This window comes from Mustela nivalis (assembly GCF_964662115.1).
Source record: "Mustela nivalis genome assembly, chromosome: 17".
In the NCBI taxonomy this organism is placed as follows: Eukaryota; Metazoa; Chordata; class Mammalia; order Carnivora; family Mustelidae; genus Mustela; species Mustela nivalis.
Genome location: NC_139036.1, coordinates 38,450,584 through 38,468,071, shown reverse-complemented (window position 1 = coordinate 38,468,071; position 17,488 = coordinate 38,450,584). Strand labels below are relative to the sequence as shown.

Sequence of the window (17,488 nt, the reverse complement as noted above, 5' to 3'; positions counted from 1 at the left end):
AGGAGATACCTTTCCTGCCTTTAGTGCACAGTCCTGTGCTCCAGTTACCCTTCCCCTGGACATTTAAATATTTCGAGGGGCTCCAAGAGGGGACGTGTTGTGCCACGACAGGCCTGCCGGGCCCAGGACCACGCAGGTGGAAGGGCCAAGGGCAGAAGTTGCAGGTGCCCAGAAGCTGTTTCCCTATTCCAACACTGCAGTAATTCTTGGGCCTTCCCATATGATATTTTGGTCACAGTGCATTAAGAAACTCCAGGATGTGAATGAAGACTCCATAAAATTCCCGCTTCCTGTACCACCACAGGCCGCGGCGGCTGTGAGCTGCTTACAGCAATGGGGTGTGTATTAATGAGACACTAAAACATGCCCCGGTATGTTCTCAGGCGCTTTCAGTGTAGCCTTTTCAACCCTGCACTGATTCCTTCATATATAAAAATGGAATTTATTTTTAGTTCTTGTTCCTCCCACTGAGCTCAGGCAGGGTCAAAATATGGCAATAAATGCAATTTTGCTTCTCATTTGCTGAGTGCTCTCCCCTCGAAGACACAAGGGTTCCCTTTCTAGTCTCTGGTGTGCCCTTATCTTCCAGATATGGCTGGAGCCATCTTTTACCCCTCTTCACATTTACTGAGAGTATTTTCCACTTAGCCAGCTTTCTGCTCTGAGGCATATTTTACAGTATCCTTATATCGTGACTTACTGCATTCAAGACCTGGAAGAGGCCTCTGTGACCACCAGATTGTTGTCAGTATCTGCCACCAAAAAGCCTTCATTAAGCTCACATTAAGAAAAATACTGACGTGGGGCGCCTGGGTGGCTCAGTTGGTTAAGTGACTGCCTTCAGCTCAGGTCATGATCTCAGAGTCCTGGGATCGAGTCCTGCATCGGGCTCCCTGCTCCTTGGAGAGTCTGCTTCTCCCTCTGACTTTCTCCTCTCTCACGATCTCTTTCACTGTCTCTCTCTCAAATAAATAAATAAAATCTTTAAAAAAAAAAAAAAGAAAGAAAGAAAGAAAAAAAAGAAAAATACTGACGAAAATTCTATAGACTGGACTGTTATCTGGGACCTAATCTAAAAACCCTTTTGCCCCTCCACTCCTGCATGCACATGATTCAAAACCAGCATTTTTAAAAATGCATGAGTATAACCAGGTCAGTGTGGGTGACAAGACTGGCCGGGACACAGGAGAGGACTGACCCACAAAGACAGCGGGTCAGAAGGGCTTTCTGATTAAGAAGTTCTAAGAACACTGTTGGAGAAGGTAGTGGGATCAGAGTCACAAGCCCAGAACTGTCTTCACTGTGTTCCCCAGTCACTCACTGTTCTCTTGTCTGAAGTGGTGACAGGATTTTTGGAACCTTCGTCCTGGGTGTCGTGTCAGTTTTCATTTCCTTCTGAGCCAGGTATTCTGAATGGGGAGTGTGTGTGTGTGTGTGTGTGTGTGTGTGTGTGTGTGCGCGCGCGCGCATACACGTGTGCACATGTGTGCCAATTCCTAGTTGTATCATAAGGGACTTATTCTGTTGTATTTTCAACATAAACAAATGAAAAGTAAGTGCTTTTTAAGGAGACCTCACACAAATAAGGGTTTTCCCCGGAGCACTGTCAGATGCTGAGTGAGAGCCTTCTGTCATTGCAGGTGGGGTGGAAGACAACCCGTGAGTATTACACCTTCATGTGGGTCACTTTGCCCGTTGACCTAAACAGTGAATCAGCCAAACAACAGAAAGTCCAGTTCAAAGGTGAGAAAAATCCTGGATCAAAGGTGTTTGAAGACAGCCCCTAAGACTAATTCCCTTGAGCTGAAGCTTTCTGGGGCAGATGAAAGACTGGCAGATTTTTAGTTTTCTTAACAGACCTTATTTTGGTTTAAAAATCATGTTGTATTTTCAGCTTATTACCTGCCCAAGGATGATGAGTATTACCAGTTCTGCTATGTGGATCGGGATGGTGTGGTCCGGGGAGCAAGCATCCCTTTCCAGTTCCGTCCAGAAAATGAGGAGGACATCCTGGTTGTTACCACTCAGGTCTGTAAACATCTCACCCCCATCCTTCCTACCAGTAAGAGTAGTAATTTCAGGATAGGGTGGAATTGGGATCAATAAAGCCTTTATTAAATGTCTTAACAGATACTATGGGGAGAAATGCATACAGTACCCACTCAAACCTACTCAGGAGTAACTTAGGAACGTTGAAAAGAATCACAACAATAAGTGGTTCCTCCTTTCTCAAAAGCTGCTGTAACTCAGTTGGCATTCAGTTATTTCCTTAACTTTGCCAGTTGCTTAATTTTGGTCATCTGCGCATATTACCACCACAGTAAATTATAAGCTCCTTTGGGGAGGGACGCACCAAATATGCCTTGTATCTTTCAGTTCTGTCTTTATTTTTTTTCTTAAGATTTTATTTATTCAACAGAGAGCACACAAGTGGGGGATGAGGGAGGGGGAAAAGCAGACTCCCCACTGAGGAGAGAGCCCGATGTGGGATTGAGATCTTGACCCCGTCTGAAGACAGATGCTTAACCGACTGAGCCACCCAGGCACCCCATCTCTCCATTCTGACACAGAGCCTGTCCTACTCTGAGTATTAGATCCATTTACTTACTCAGTTATTTCACAGGACACCCTCTTTCCGTCCAGCACTGTGGTAGGCAGTGAAGAATCAATTAAATCACTTAGCCTCTAGGAGCTAAGTCCATTAGGAGAGACAAACAGTAGTAAGTGTTTGCAAGAAGAATCTACATTCTTCTGTTATTCCACCTTTTAACTCTTTCTGGTCTTAATTTTGTTTGTCTTTCTTTCTTGGTAATGACAGGCTCAATGTTGCATTTATATGGACGCGCCTCCATTATCCCCTATCCTACATACTGAGCAGGTGCTCCCATTTAGGGGACACAGATGTCACCGTTGAGTGGGAATCCACCAGACCCTCAGCATCCCAGCCCATGGGAATGTTCCACTAGAGGGACTTGAATATTTTATCAAGCTATAAAGGGTCAAATATGAATTCATGGGATGCTCTTTCGTAGGGTGAAGTGGAAGAAATTGAGCAGCACAATAAGGAGCTCCGCAAAGAAAACCAGGAGCTGAAGGACAGCTGCATCAGCCTCCAGCAGCAGAACTCAGACATGCAGGCTGAGCTCCACAAGAAGGAGGTATGGCTGCTAGCGAAACACGAACCTGAAAACAAACAGACAAACAAAAAACATGAACCTGGACCACAGAGGTCAGAACTGGATGGTGTCTCTTATACAGCCTCACCTCTTTTGCTTGTGATCTTACTCTCCTATACTAATATCTTTGAATAGGCACCATGTTAAAATTTTTATATGGATTACTCTATTTAAACTTTGGATTAGGTACTGTTATTACCCTGATTTTACAGATGAGTAATCTGAGGCTTAGAAGGGTACATAATCCCTTATATGGCTAATCTGTGATGGAGCCAGGATTCAAACCAAGCAGTCTGACTGCTGCTTCCTGGTTGCTATGTAGAATGTAATCTCTTCGCTTTGGTTCGCTAGACTGTGGACCTCGAGAGAGTAGAGAGTATAAAAGCAAGGCTGCAGGTTATCCAGACTCTTGGCTACTTCTCTTTTGAAACATCCTTCCAGTTAACAGGTGGTAATTGAGAGTTGATAATGCAAGGAGCTTTAAAGAAGAGAGTCTTCTCTTGGGACTATAAACTAATTACACTGAGGTCGTACCTTATAAGTTCCAGAACATGCAAACCTTGGCAGTCACCATCTGTAGAGCCCTTGATCTATAGGTGAGCAAACTGAGACCCCAAGGAGAGTGGAAGAGGTCAGGTTAGTGATCACACTGGGCTGGGACCCACTTCTCTTGACTCCCAGACAGACTGTTTTTTAATACGTTGCTGTCACACAAATGCCTTGTGTGATGTCCTCAGCCCTGGGCTGGTTGAGAAGTGTGGGTAACAGGTCCAGGCTACAGATCTGGCCTCTTCCAGGCAGTTAGATAACAAACAGGTGGCAGAGGTACAATTCATAGTCTGTCTGTCAAGAACCAGTATCTGGCCACGAGCCCTACAGCTCACCTGCCAGGTTCTAGCCAAGGAATCAGAGGGTCTGGCTTCTTGAGTTAGCTCTCCTACCGACTTGCTACTAGTTATGATAACACAAGCCAGTATTTATTTAGTACCTACTACGTGTACTACTAGCGAGGCACTGTAATTAAGCAGATCGCTTCACTTAATCCTTAAAACCATCCAACAGCTCAGAGAGGTTAGGTGACTTGCCCAATGTTACAGTCAGCTCATGACTTTGAAAGGAGCTTGGATTTGAGCTCAGACTTCTCTGATATTAAAACCCATGTTTTGGGGCACCCTGGTGGCTCAGTGGGTTAAAGCCTCTGCCTTTGGCTTGGGTCATGATCTCAGGGTCCTGGGATCGAGCCCCGCATCGGACTCTCTGCTCAGCGGGGAGCCTGCTTCCCTCTCACTCTCTGCCTGCTTCTCTGCCTACTGGTGATCTCTGTATGTCAAATAAATAAATAAACTCTTTTTAAATAAATAAATAAAACCCATGTTTTTTAGGAATTAAAATTAAAAACAAGAATGGGGAAGAAAACCCATGTGTTTTAGAGCCAGGACCATTCACTGGTTAAGAACCCCGTCTTTGGGACGCCTGGGTGGCTCAGTTGGTTAAGCAGCTGCCTTCGGCTCAGGTCATGATCCCAGCATCCTGGGATCGAGTCCCACATCGGGCTCCTTGCTCAGCAGGGAGCCTGCTTCTCCCTCTGCCTCTGCCTGCCATTCTGTCTGCCTGTGCTCGCTCTCTCCCCCTCTCTCTCTTTGATAAATAAATAAAATCTTTTAAAAAAAAAAAAAAAAAGAACCCCGTCTTTGGAGTCACACAGACTTATTCTCCCACTTAATGTCTGATGAAGCAGGGGAAATTTTTTAACATCTCTGAACTTCAGTTTTCCCTTTCTATAAAAGAGAAATTGATGATACTTGTTTTCTGAGAGACTAGTACACGCATGTTCATAACACCATCTTTCCCAACAGCTAAAGGGAGGAGGCAGGTGTCCAGTGACGGATAGGATACACGTTGTTTAGCATGTAGATAACAATGGAATGTTATTCAGCTTTAAAAAGGAAAGAAGTTCTGACACATGCTACTAAATGGATGAACACCAAGGACATTAGCTGGGCAAAATGGGTCAGACACAGGGAAACAAATAGCATGTGATCCCACTCAGGAGGTACCTGGAATAGCCAGCTTCGCAGACACAGGAAGTAGAGTAGTAGTTGCCAGGAGACGGGTGGGTGGGGAGAACAGGGAGTCAGTGTTTTCACAGGACAGAGCTTTGACTGTACACATGAAAATAGTTCTGTGGGTGGTTATAGGGCCGGTCATACAACAGTGTGCATGTGCTTAATGCCGCTGAACTAGGGGCTTAAAGTTGATGAAGGTGGGAAATTTTATGTGCATATTCCTACAATTTTTCAAATTATTTTTTAAAAGGATGATAAATGTATAAATCTTAGAGCTAAAAGCAGGGAGTTGTTATTGATGCACGAGGCTGGCTTTGGTGCAGAATGGAGTTGGGGGGAAAAAAGCAAATGTGTAGCCCTAGTGCCAGGGCTGCTAGCCGCCTGTGGCTCTCCCAACACTTGAAACATGGCGTTTTGTGATGCACCATAAGCATAAAGGGTATATCGGATTTTAAAGACGTATTATGAAAAAAGTTAAAATATTTCCCTCTTATTTACATATTGAAACAATATTTTAGATATATTGGGTTAAATGTACTATTAGTAAAATTAAGCATAGCTGTTTCTTGTTGCTTTTTATTTTCATATATTTATTTTTTTTTAAAGATTTTATTTATTTAACAGAGGGAGATCACAAGTAGGCAGAGAAGCAGGCAGAGAGAGAGGGGGAAGCAGGCTCCCTGCTGAGCAGAGAGCCCGATGCGGGGCTTGATCCCAGGACCCTGAGACCATGAGCTGAGCTGAAGCCAGAGGCTTACCCCACTGAGCCACCCAGGCACCCCTCTTTGCTTTTTAAAATGTGGCTCCTAAACTTGAATTACATATGCAGCATCCATGAATTTCTTGGCCAGCACCTTTCCAAGAGAAAACCCACTTTATTTCATTTGCTGCTGTGTCTGTAGTGCAGGAACAATGCCTCATATGCACCCCTTAAATATTTGTTTAATGAGTTAATGGACAAATACAGGCTCCAGTGGAAGAGAAATTAAGGTGAATGCATTGTGTGGTGAAAATAGATTAAGAACAGTTTAATATGGAAACACCTTTCCTTGGATATTTCATTCACCGTTGTGTCATGACATTGAATAAGGGCCTGAAATATAGTAAATGCTCAATAAATACTTGTCAGCTGGCCTCGGTACTAAAAAGTGTCTTAGAAATGGTCTGTTCCTTTGATGTCTCAATCTGCAGGAGGAGCTGGAAACTCTGAAGGGCACCAATAAGGAACTGGAACAGCAGCTGAAGGTGCAGAAGGACCACTGGGAGACCGAGCTGCTCCAGTGAGTGATTCCCAGAGGGGGCATCTGCTGTGTTCCTGGGTGTCACAGATGAGATCTCCAGAGCTCATTAGACAGTCTTCCTGTTAAGGCAGTGATAGGTGCGATTCTAGGTTGGAGCAGTAGTATCCGAATGGTAAGGTGAAGTAACCTGAATTCAGGTATTAATGTGAAATGTCCAGTACATGTGGCTTGAGGTCAGGAAGCCAAGAAAGGACTGAAGAACAATGGATTTTTTTTTTAAGCTGGTGTTTTGTTTTATTTTTAAAGATTTTATTTTATTTATTTGACAGATCACAAGTAGGCAGAGAGGCAGGTAGAGAGAGTGGGGAAGCAGGCTCCCTGCCGAGCAGAGAGGCCAACCCGGGGCTCGATCCTGGGACCCTGAGATCATGACCGGAGCCGAAGGCAGAGGCTTTAACCCACTGAGCCACCCCGGTGCCCCAAACAGAAAGGATTTTAAACTAATTGGACAGCCTTAGGGCCAAGGCAGCCTTCACTCATTGAAGGCCCAGGGGATCTGACCCGGAATCAGCCTATCTTTCATGCAGTCCTCTTCTCCTCCACAGACTGAAAGAACAAAACCAGAAGATGTCCTCAGAAAATGAGAAGATGGGAGTCCGAGTGGATCAGCTCCAGGTGGGTAACGAAACCTTTGCCAAAGTGTATCATCTTACCCTGCCCGTGCTGCTCTGTGAGTTCCGCTGTGGGGGTGCCTAACGGTCAAAGCGCTAGTCTGCAGGTTCACGGAGTTTTCTATTCTGGACCCCCCCTCCCCCCACACACATACCGTTACTCTTAAAGTCCCGGCCCTCAAGAACTGAATAATTCGTTCAGTTTATATTTATCATGAATTCTTAAGACGGACCACTGTCACCTCTACACTGCTTTTCTTAACTTTTTTTCTTTTAGCTACAAAATCTCTTCAAAGTCTTTCTCAAAAGCCTAGAATGAAAAAAAAAAAGCTGGAATGTAAAGCAGATACCAGCTGAATCACTATTGGTTTTAGGAAGCTGTGCCTTAAAGAGGGGTGTGTTGACTTTTCCTCATTTGAGTCTTAGGCGCAGGGTGTGAGGGAGAGCTGAAAAGTGGGCGTTCTAGGGATATTTGGCAGTCAGGAGTTGCCAAGGAGTACGCATTTCTTTGTGTGAGTGTACACTAAACAGCATTGTTACTGTTCAGTTTTCTTCCTTTTATATCTTGATTATATTCGCTGTTTTTTGCTTTAGGCCCAGCTGTCAACCCAAGAGAAAGAAATGGAGAAGCTCGTGCAGGGAGATCAAGATAAGACAGAGCAGTTGGAACATCTGAGGAAGGAGAATAGCCAGCTCCTCCTCACTTTGGCTCAACAGGTAGAGTCACAAACGGAACCAACATTTTTAGGCATTTGCGAGAAAATACGTACGTGGTTCTTTGTTTACTCTGTCACATACGCCTTCCATTGGTGACTGTGGGAAAGGTCTCAGAGGAAGCCGTCTGAGATGAGGGAGCTCATGGCTCTTCTCAGAAACCTATGAAGAGACTTGCCTCTCTCTCTGCGGGCTGCTCGCTCATTAGCTCACGTGCGCGTGCCTGTGCTGGCCCAGCAGTGGTCCTGACATCTGTTTTTGTGCAGAGGGAGCACCAGAAGAAGCTGGAGCAGACCGTAGAGGAGATGAAGCAGGAAGAAGCAGCTGCCAAGAAGAAACAGCAGCAGTTAACGGCACGTCTGTCTTTGGATGGCTTTGTGGGAGGGAGCCTGCGGGAAGGAAGGGATCGGTCTATTTTCAGGTGGCAGAAAGGATAAAAAAGACAGAGGAGAATAGTGTTTACCCCTGCACATCGTCCCAGAAGGACAGAGAATTTGTCATTTGCAAAACGTTGAAGGAGAGGTGGCCGTTCCTACTGTGTGATGAATGGCGGAGGGAGATTGAAAGTACTTCGTGACAGGTTGTCCAGTAGAGCCTTGAGCCAGGAATCACCCAGAGTCACCCCTACCCCTTTCTTATCATGGGGGCAGACAAATGAATAATGATAAAGTCAATCTCTACGGTTAGGAAATATTACAGCAATCGAAATTTTTGTTACAATTAATATAATATTACCAATTATCATTCTAAATTCTTCCGAGCTATAGTAATGTAGTAGTGAAAGCCTAATTGATAAATTTCTAGAATAGCTTGTTGGAAAAGAGGCCTCGTGGTGATAACAGGTGCCAGGAAGCCCCATTTTCTGAATTTCGCAAGGGTATGAGAAACCCTGCTGTCTGGATATCCAGCTGTTGGGATAAGTCATATCATTCACTCCCTTGGCCATTACTCAGTCAGCTAGAGGCGTCCCTCCCATATGTAAGCTACTAGATACCATCGCATGAAAAAGAGGAGAACAAAGTTAGAAAAGCAGCTGCTCACAGGTTGAGTTTGGCCCCGAGAAACGTGTTATTTAGCCTAGCTGGTGTTTTTCAAAAATCGAATTGGTTGCCAACAACTAAAAATGGGAACACTTCCCATTTTTAAAAAAATGTGTATTTCTAGCTTCTTGAAAACTTGGGGGGCTCTGGCAGCCCAGAGCCCCCATTCCCACACAGCAGCAGTGCCCAGCCTGGGTGGCTGCGGTTCCCTCTAGATGGGCCCCATGTTCTCCCCTCCCCCACTACCTCTACTGCCCCCGTGGCCTTCACCTCCGCCTCTCAGCGACGTCCCGGGCCTGGCCCCCACCAGCACACCGCAGCTCGTGGACTCTGCTATAGCGAGAAATCACTATTTCACATAAGCTGCCGCCCTTCGAAGGTTTGAACCTCCTTGTGGCAGGTAGGGGTTTCCTGGGTTTCTGTGGCCTATTTTTCAAGACCCAGGGGCTCGATTCTTTATTCCTCACATACCCAGAGCACCCCTAACTGTGAGGACTGTGTATCTTATGCTTTAGGCGCCTAGGAGCAAGAAAACAGCAGTGGAGGAGCAGTTAGTACAAGAGGTGGAGCGCCTAAAGGCAAAGGTAGAGGCCGGGAAAGCCTGTTTCTTAGAGAAGTACAAAGAGTGTCAGCGACTCCACAGGCAGATCAGGCAACTCAGGGCGGCTGCGCAACTGGTAGGTGCCAGAGCTCAGGGGGCCCAGGAAGCCAGGGGTGTGAAGGTCTGCGGTTCCTAGACCAAAGCCCAGAAGACTGCCCACCCTCGTTGAGGAGAAACACTTCTCTTCCTGTTAAAAAGAGGAGGGATGAAGTGTGTGGGCCAGAGACCAATCTGGGGGTCCCCGGAAGTAGAGGCCCCAGTCCAGCCATGGGTCTCAGGGAAGGTGGTGGTAACCATTGAGCAGGTTTCTGTGCAGACTCAGATAGCCCTTTCTTATTTCTGCCTTTTGAGGAAGTGAAGCAGGACCCGAAGAGCCAGCAAGAGCCCATGGGGATGGGGAGCCGGGAGCCTGCAGTCAGCTCTGTCATCGGGTAGCCCCTCTCGCATTCCTACCTCAGGGTCGGCTAGAAGCGCACAGCAGTTTGGGCACCAGCGTTCAAATAAAAAATCTTTGGAAAAAAAAAAAAACACCACAACTAGTAGGATTAGCTTAAGTGTGTCTGTGAGGTATGTGCACGTGTCTGTCTGTAGGTAGGAGATGGGAAGCACGGACGCATGCCTGCCAAGTGTGGGGTTTATGAAGTTAGGTCCACCTGTCACAGCGGGACGCCCAAGACCTCAGTCCAGGGTCCTTGTAGCCTTGGATAAGCGCCTTCCAAGGTTCCTTGTTCCTCAGTGTTCCTTGAGTCCAGATGCCTGTCCTCACTGGGAGGACGTCCCATCAACTTAAGTCCCTCACACTACATTGAGTGAGGTGTTTATTCCAGACCTGTTTATTACAGACCAAGATGCTTGTTTCCATGGTTGGGTGCCGTTAAATAGGACTCCGGTTAGCCCTAATTCTGATAAGTCAGTCTTGGGACTTTTCCCAAGTCCGTCCTTATGACTTTTCTCCTCTTTGGTCACTTTCACTACCAGCTTAACCAAAAGACATCAGCATTTCTGATGCCGAGCCAGGCCTTCAGGCATTTTGTTAAACCACGGCATCACCTCCACCGTGCGCTCTCCCCCACCCCACCCCCCAGCTGCCTTCTCCCCACCTCAGTCCCACCGCGTGGGGAAACCAGACCCTCCGCAGGCCCCTTGTGGTACCCAACCCTGGATCCAGATTATAGTATGTGAGCCTAATCCTAACTGGTTTTTGTTATTGACAGGATGAGAACTCAGGCCTGTCAGAAACACTGAATGAGAACAAGATCGTATCTAATGTTCTACAGAGAGAGAAGGAGAGATTGGAAAGAGAAAACGACGTGAGTGTGTACAACAGGGTAGAAAGTCCAAGGTGTTTTGTTCTGTTTAAAGATTTTTTTTTTTAAGATTTTATTTATTTTTTTTGACAGACCTATCACAAGTAGGCAGAGAGGCAGGCAGGAAGAGAGAGGAGGAAGCAGGCTCTCCACAGAGCAGAGAGCCCAATGTGGGGCTCGATCCCAGGACCCTGGGATCATGACCTGAGCCGAAGGCAGAGGCTTTAACCCACTGAGCCACCCAGGTGCTCCTAAAGATTGATTGATTTATTTGAGAGCGAGCGAGCATGTGGTGGGGAGGAGCAGAGGGAGAGGGAGAGAGAGAATCTTAAGCAGACTGCACGCTGAGCACGGAGCCCAGTGCAGGGCTCTTTCTCACGACCCTGGGATCATGACCTGAGCTGAAATCAAGAGTCGGCTGCCTAACTTACTGAGCCACCCAGACGGCCCTAGAAACCCCCAGGTTTTAAGGAGCAGGAGGAGGGTGACCCAGAGATGTGGTGATTAACAAGTTAAGTAAAAGAGCCCTTTCTGGGACTGTGGGTGAAACCATTGCTCCTATGAGTAAATTTAATCTAGTCCTCATCTACCACGAACCCTCTCTTGGTTCTGTAACTGAAACTTGTTTGTCCTGGCAGTAGTCAGCTTGAAAGGAACACCTTGACGGAAGATCTATCTTAATTCATTTTGCTCTTAACTCCCCGCCTGTAGTAAGTATTGTCTTTGCAGGAGAATATCCGACGTCATTTCTAGGCTAGCTAAGGGACCCCTTTCCTTCAGCGTGACTTTTTCCTTTTCTTCTGCTTCCAGACCAGGGCAGTAGTGACGGCCTGTGCCTGCCCTGCACCCGTGGCCGGCTCCTAATAAAATGCTCTGCGTTCCTTCCCTCACTCATTCATACATCTCTTCATTCATTCATTCATTCATTCATCCAGGCAGTATTTATCTTCTGCTGTGGGTTAGACACAAGCTTCTTGGCTGATTGAGGATGATGGCAGCAAATAAAGAAGCTGCACCTCGGGGCGCCTGGCTGGCTCAGTTGGAGAAGCGTGTGACTCTTAATCTCGGGGTTGTGAGTTCAAGCCCCATATTAGGTATAGAGATTATTAAAAACAATAAATAAAAACTTTAAAAAAAAAAAAACAGTACTTAAAGGCACTTTCCTGCCCTTGCATCAAAGTCAGGTGTCCCAGCACTCTGGCTTATGCTCCTAGATCTACACCTGCCACGGTTCTCCAGCTTGCCCCTCTCTCTAAGCCTTCAGGGCTGTGCCTCCCAGTGATCATCTCTGGCTTTGATTGTCATTTATACCGATGCCTTTCAGCATTATAGGGGCCTTAGGAGTCTGTTTCCGTCATCTTCATCCTCTTGATTTAGATAAACAGAGCTTGACTTTGAAATCTCTATTTTCGGGCACCTGGGTGGCTCAGAGGGTTAAAGCCTCTGCCTTTGGCTCAGGTCATGATCTCAGAATCCTGGAATCCCTGCTCAGCAGGGAGCCTGCTTCCTCCTCTCTCTCTCTCTCTCTCTACCTGCCTCTCTGCCTACTTGTGATCTGTATCTGTCAAATAAAATCTTTAAAAAGAAAAAAAAGAAATCTCTATTTTCTGGAATAGTCTGATGGGGCGGTGGGAGGGAGGGAAGAGGACACACACAGTTTGCAACAGGGAGGAAAAGAGCTGATATTTGAAAGCTTTGTTAAGAGCTATAGTAAAGCCCTCTTAATAAAGATGTGAAGAGGGAGTTTACTTTTTTCTAAGAACTTTTAAAGTGCAGTCTGTCCTCCATGTAGCTTATTCTGTCTCATTCTCTCATCCCCCCCTTCCTCCTTTCACTCTCTCTGTTGGTATATCCCTTTGAAAGGATAAAACACGAAGAAGGGAAAATTGTATCAGATGAATATTCCATTGTGTAAGACAATTATCCTAGGAAAGAGACTAAAAGAAGCATTTTGCTCTCAGTAATGTGCAGCAGCTTCGCCCTTAATATAGGTCCCGCCCCCCTCATCTGTGCACACAGCGTTTGTACCCCATCTCGGTTGGTATGTATTTAGAGACTTAAAATTCTTTTTTGCAATTAATCGAAACAAAATTCAGTATACACTTAAATTCAAGTGTAAAGAACTCAGATCTTCCGAGTGCGGAGGCTGCTACTTCCCCTTTAGAATTACGACTTGTGGGCGCCTGGGTGGCTCAGTGGGTAAAGTCGCTGCCTTCGGCTCAGGTCATGATCTCAGCGTCCTGGGATCGAGTCCCACATCAGGCTCTCTGCTCAGCGGGGGGCCTGCTTCCCTTCCTCTCTCTGTGATCTCTTCCCTTCCTCTCTCCTACTGTGATCTCTCTCTGTCAAATAAATAAATAAAAAATCTTAAATAAAAAAAAAAATAAAATAAATAAAAAAATTAAAAAAAGAATTATGACTTGTCGGTTCCTGGGATTCTCCAGCGCCACACTGTTCATGGAGAAGTACCCGTAACGGGCATCCCCTAGCCAGTTGCTTGTGGCCCTCCTTTGTTGTTGTCTTCCAACGTGTGTCTCTAAACATTCTCTCCCTAGCTTTTGAAGAGGGAGAACAGCAGATTGCTGAGTTACATGGGTCTGGATTTTGACTCTCTGCCCTATCAAGCGCCTACTTCGGATCAAGGAGGTGCTGGACAAAACCCAGGACTTGTCTATGGAAACCCATATTCTGGTAAGGCAACTGCCGTTGGAGCTAGAAGGCCCTTGCCTGCATCCCTTTCCCCCACTAATTTTTTTTTCTTTTTTGTGGTCTGAGATGCTAATTAAGACCAGTCTCATTGTTAAGACTTGCTGGGCAGAAGCCGAGGACCCAATAGAAAGATTGCCAGGCGAGAAGTGTTAATTGAGAAATAAATCTGAATCTAGAAGACGCAAATCAGATCATTCGCCTAGAGGCAGCAGACACAAATTGAGTCCCGTGGCTATATTCCAAATATATAAATCAGAGAAATGTGTCTATGTAGAAGATATACACATACAAAGCTGAGGAAGCTAATTAAGGTTTGGAAATGGAAGCGTAAGGGGTGGGGTATGCCGCCCAGGAATGGGCAGTTAGGGCAACCTCTCGATGGCCTGACCCAGGGTAGCAGGAATGTGCCCCACAGAGAGCCCGGGGTGGTTTAGAGGACAGGAAATGGGGATGAAAACTAGTCTTGTCACTCAAGGATGGAGGGTCAGATTGTTCTTGCCAGGGACAAGGGAACAGGGAACTTTCCCTCTTTTGTCTCCAAAAGTGGTAGAAGACCTCGTGTCCTTTTCGTGGACAGTTTAAAGGAGTCATGTTCTCCTTGGAGTCACAGTCAAATCTTTACAGCAGGCAGGAGTATACATTTATTTTCTCTTTAAAAATATTTTTAAGCGTTTTCATTTAAAATACCAGGTTATGTGGCTTCAGTCCTAAAATCTATTCTCAGATTGTTTTCTTATTCTTATTAAATTGTGACTTTTTATTTAAATCTCATTTTGCCCATACTGAGAAGAGGTTGGGTTTAGGTTTTTTTGTTTTTTGTTTTTTGTTTTTCCTGATTCTGTAGCATACACATGGCTATCAAAAGTCTCATTTCATTATTTTTTCCTCTTTTCCCTTCAGCATTGACCTAGATCCCCTCTATCAGCAGTTAATGGTACACAGGAGAGAGAAAAAGTCAGAGGCAGTGGGGAGAAAGGGAAGCGAAGGGGTTACAGAAACCAGCTAACAGATCACAGCTGGAGAATCCAGGGATGGTATTTCTCTCATTGAATGAAACCTTTTTTATGATCCTCAGGTATCCAGGAAAGTTCTGCCCCAGGCCTGGTAAGTATGCGAATCCGGAGACTGCCCACATCAGATCCTTGAAAAGTGCCCCTTCCTGCTCCAGTTCATGGGAGAACCATAGGGAGACTGGTTCATTTTGATACTCCAGAAGTCCCCTGGATCAGCTGGGTCAAACCTCAGCTGAGGGAGCCCGTTGAGGTGGGGAGAAGAAAGCCCAGTTCGTCCCTCAGCTTTCTGCTCCTGTGACCTCCGCCTGTGAGCTGAGGTTGGCACCAGAACTAGGGAGCAGATGTGAACTAGGCAGGCAGCCCAGCAGGGTGTGTCCACTGTCCCCTCCGGGCTGGAGGCTCTTCGAACGCTGTAACAAGTTGTAGGTCCTTTCACTCCTGGGGTAGAGAAAGCCTCAGTGAGTGTCTCCCAATGTGACTTCATTCATTCACCCTCTACTTCTTTTTTTTTTCTTTTTTTTTAATTTTTTTTTTTAAAGATTTTTATTTATTTATTTGACAGAGAGAGAGGTCACAAGTAGGCAGAGAGGCAGGCAGAGAGAGAGAGAGAGGAGGAAGCAGGCTCCCCGCTGAGCAGAGAGCCCGATGCGGGACTCGATCCCAGAACCCTGAGATCATGACCTGAGCCGAAGGCAGCGGCTTAACCCACTGAGCCACCCAGGCGCCCCACCCTCTACTTCTTGAGCACCTGCCATGTGCCAAGTGGTACGCCCCTTGCTGAGGATGTAACAGAATATGAGACATGGCCTGGGCTGCAGAGAGCTACACCTGTCCTCACGCCTTTGCTCTTCCTCCCAGCTCGCCATCAAGAGATGCCCCACCTGCAAGTCAGACTTCGCTGATGACATTTTCGATCACACCTTGGAACAGCAGCACATGCAGACCCTTTGTCTCAATTGTCCAATCTGTGACAAGAGCTTCCCAGCAACAGAGAAGCAGATCTTCGAAGACCATGTGTTCTGCCACACTCTCTAAGTGTCCCAGACGCGTGGATCTATACTGTGCATCGATTTTTATAGAGTAGAACCTATAGCTTCTACTTAGAGCTCTGACCCACGATCCTGCCTAACATGAAATTCCTAGGGATTTAATCAGTCCTGGGGCCCTACGGGTGGAGTCGGAGTCATGGTGATTATCTGCAGAGTAGTGGTGAGGGCTGTCACTTCCATCCTTGTGGGCTACTACCTTTTAAATCCCATAACTAGCTGCACCATCCTCACGTCTGGTGCCCTGCCTTCTACAGGTCTCCAATACAAGGGCCCTGTACAAGCAGTCGAGCTGGCCCTTCTTTCACAACAGGCTGGACTTGAGTACTAAGCAGTTCATTTCCAAGTTGTCCCAGTGCCCTTCAAGGTCAGGCCTTGAGTGTGTTCATTGTCGGTTCCCAGTCTTAACCATGCGGCTGGTGATCGAGCAGAGGTTGAGAATTTCTGCCGCCTCCTCAGGTCTCTCTCTCCCACTGATTGCATTTAAACAAGCCACAGATGGCCACCACAGAGAACTCCGACATCCCACTGGGATACCAAAGGTTTCTCATCTTGACTTCTCAGCACCCAGCAGAAGCATCTTATTCCTGAACTTTAGACACAAAGTATTTCACTCACGGAAAGCCTTCTCTCTCTCTGGATACCTCTGTTTGGCATTTTCTACTCTTCGATCTTTCCTGTGCACATAACTGCACATAACCTTTATTGTAAGTCCGTCCTTAATGATTAGTAGGACTTGTTAGAAACTGTTGGGGTCTGCAACTTTCTGAGCAGGTGAGTTTGACTATGGATAAGTCAGAATAAGAACTATTGTTAATCTCTTTAATACTAAAAATAAACTCGTCCTATCTCGGGGACATTGTTCATTTTAAACTGGGTAATTGGGCTTTCTGGTCCTTTGTTTTAAGCGTCTGAGAAAAGGAACCAACAGGCTAATGGGAATTCTAGAGCCCACCAGTCGATTTCACTTGTCTTAACTAGTCAACAAGAGTGTCCTAGCAATGACCTGGAGATGGAGAGGAAGGTGGTGGAACATTCGTTCGAGCAGTCTGGAGCCCTGGCTTCCTGCTCGAACCTTCCACGCACTTTGTGAAAGGGGTCAGTGTGCATTTGGGAACCCTTTATGATCTAGGTTCAATTCCCTCCATTCAGATCTGCCTAATAGAACGATAAGAACCATTTTCTCACCACCACCCCCAACTCCCCCACCCCCCACCTCAGGATTGAACAAATGGAAATGACTCCAGGAAGTCAACCAGCTGGTCCCTCTAGAGACTTCTGCAGAAACTTCTGAATGATGTAAACCTTGATGTCACAAATAAGGTTGAGTCAGCTTCCTTCTGGGGCTTTCCCTGATGTGAGTTATGCCCTAGACTAGCTGTCTCGTATTGTCCTAGTCATGGTTCCTTGTCTTCATTTCTCCTTTGATAAAATGAAGATGAAACTACACTCCTCCGGGGGCTTCTGGGCAGCTCAGCTGGTTAAGTGTCTGACTCCTGATTTCGGCTCAGGTCATGATCTCTGGGTCCTGAGATCAAGTCCTGCCATTGGGCTCCACACTCAGCAGGGCGTCTGCTTGGAGATTTTCTCCCTCTGCCCCTTGCCTGTGCTCCCTCATTCTCAAATAAAATCTTAAGAAAAGAAACCACTCCCCCTCCTCCTTTATCACCTCAAGGAGATGTCTCTTGGACTCAAGGCTTTTGCCCCTTAAGAATCCTGTGGCATTAAGACTAACTCCAGTAGATGTGCCTGGGTGGCTCAGTTGGTTAAGCCACTGACTGGCTCAGGTCATAATCCTGGAGTCTTGGGATCAAGTCCTGGGCTCGAGTCTACTTCTCCCCCTGACCTTCTCCCCTCTCGTGTTCTCTCTCTCTCTCAATTAAAGTCCTTAAAACGAAAAAAAA

General features: G+C 46.3%; 1 protein-coding gene across 3 annotated transcripts in view; it reads left to right on the top strand.

Annotated features, from left to right (window-relative positions):
• CALCOCO2 (calcium binding and coiled-coil domain 2) overlaps window positions 1-16,457 on the top strand; it is a 23,792-nt gene extending 7,335 nt beyond the window's left edge. For 2 of the 3 annotated variants that reach the window (XM_082704771.1, XM_082704770.1), the window contains exons 2-12: window positions 1,501-1,743; window positions 1,895-2,028; window positions 3,033-3,158; window positions 6,434-6,522; window positions 7,089-7,158; window positions 7,749-7,871; window positions 8,135-8,221; window positions 10,724-10,819; window positions 13,372-13,507; window positions 14,601-14,629; window positions 15,397-16,457. In XM_082704771.1, coding sequence (XP_082560897.1) covers window positions 1,611-1,743; window positions 1,895-2,028; window positions 3,033-3,158; window positions 6,434-6,522; window positions 7,089-7,158; window positions 7,749-7,871; window positions 8,135-8,221; window positions 10,724-10,819; window positions 13,372-13,507; window positions 14,601-14,629; window positions 15,397-15,573 — 1,200 coding nt within the window. In that variant the 5' untranslated portion in view covers window positions 1,501-1,610 and the 3' untranslated portion in view covers window positions 15,574-16,457. The remainder of the gene's footprint in view (window positions 1-1,500; window positions 1,744-1,894; window positions 2,029-3,032; window positions 3,159-6,433; window positions 6,523-7,088; window positions 7,159-7,748; window positions 7,872-8,134; window positions 8,222-10,723; window positions 10,820-13,371; window positions 13,508-14,600; window positions 14,630-15,396) is intronic. The other variant, XM_082704769.1, reaches the window with a different exon arrangement.
• The last annotated feature ends 1,031 nt before the right edge of the window (window positions 16,458-17,488 follow it).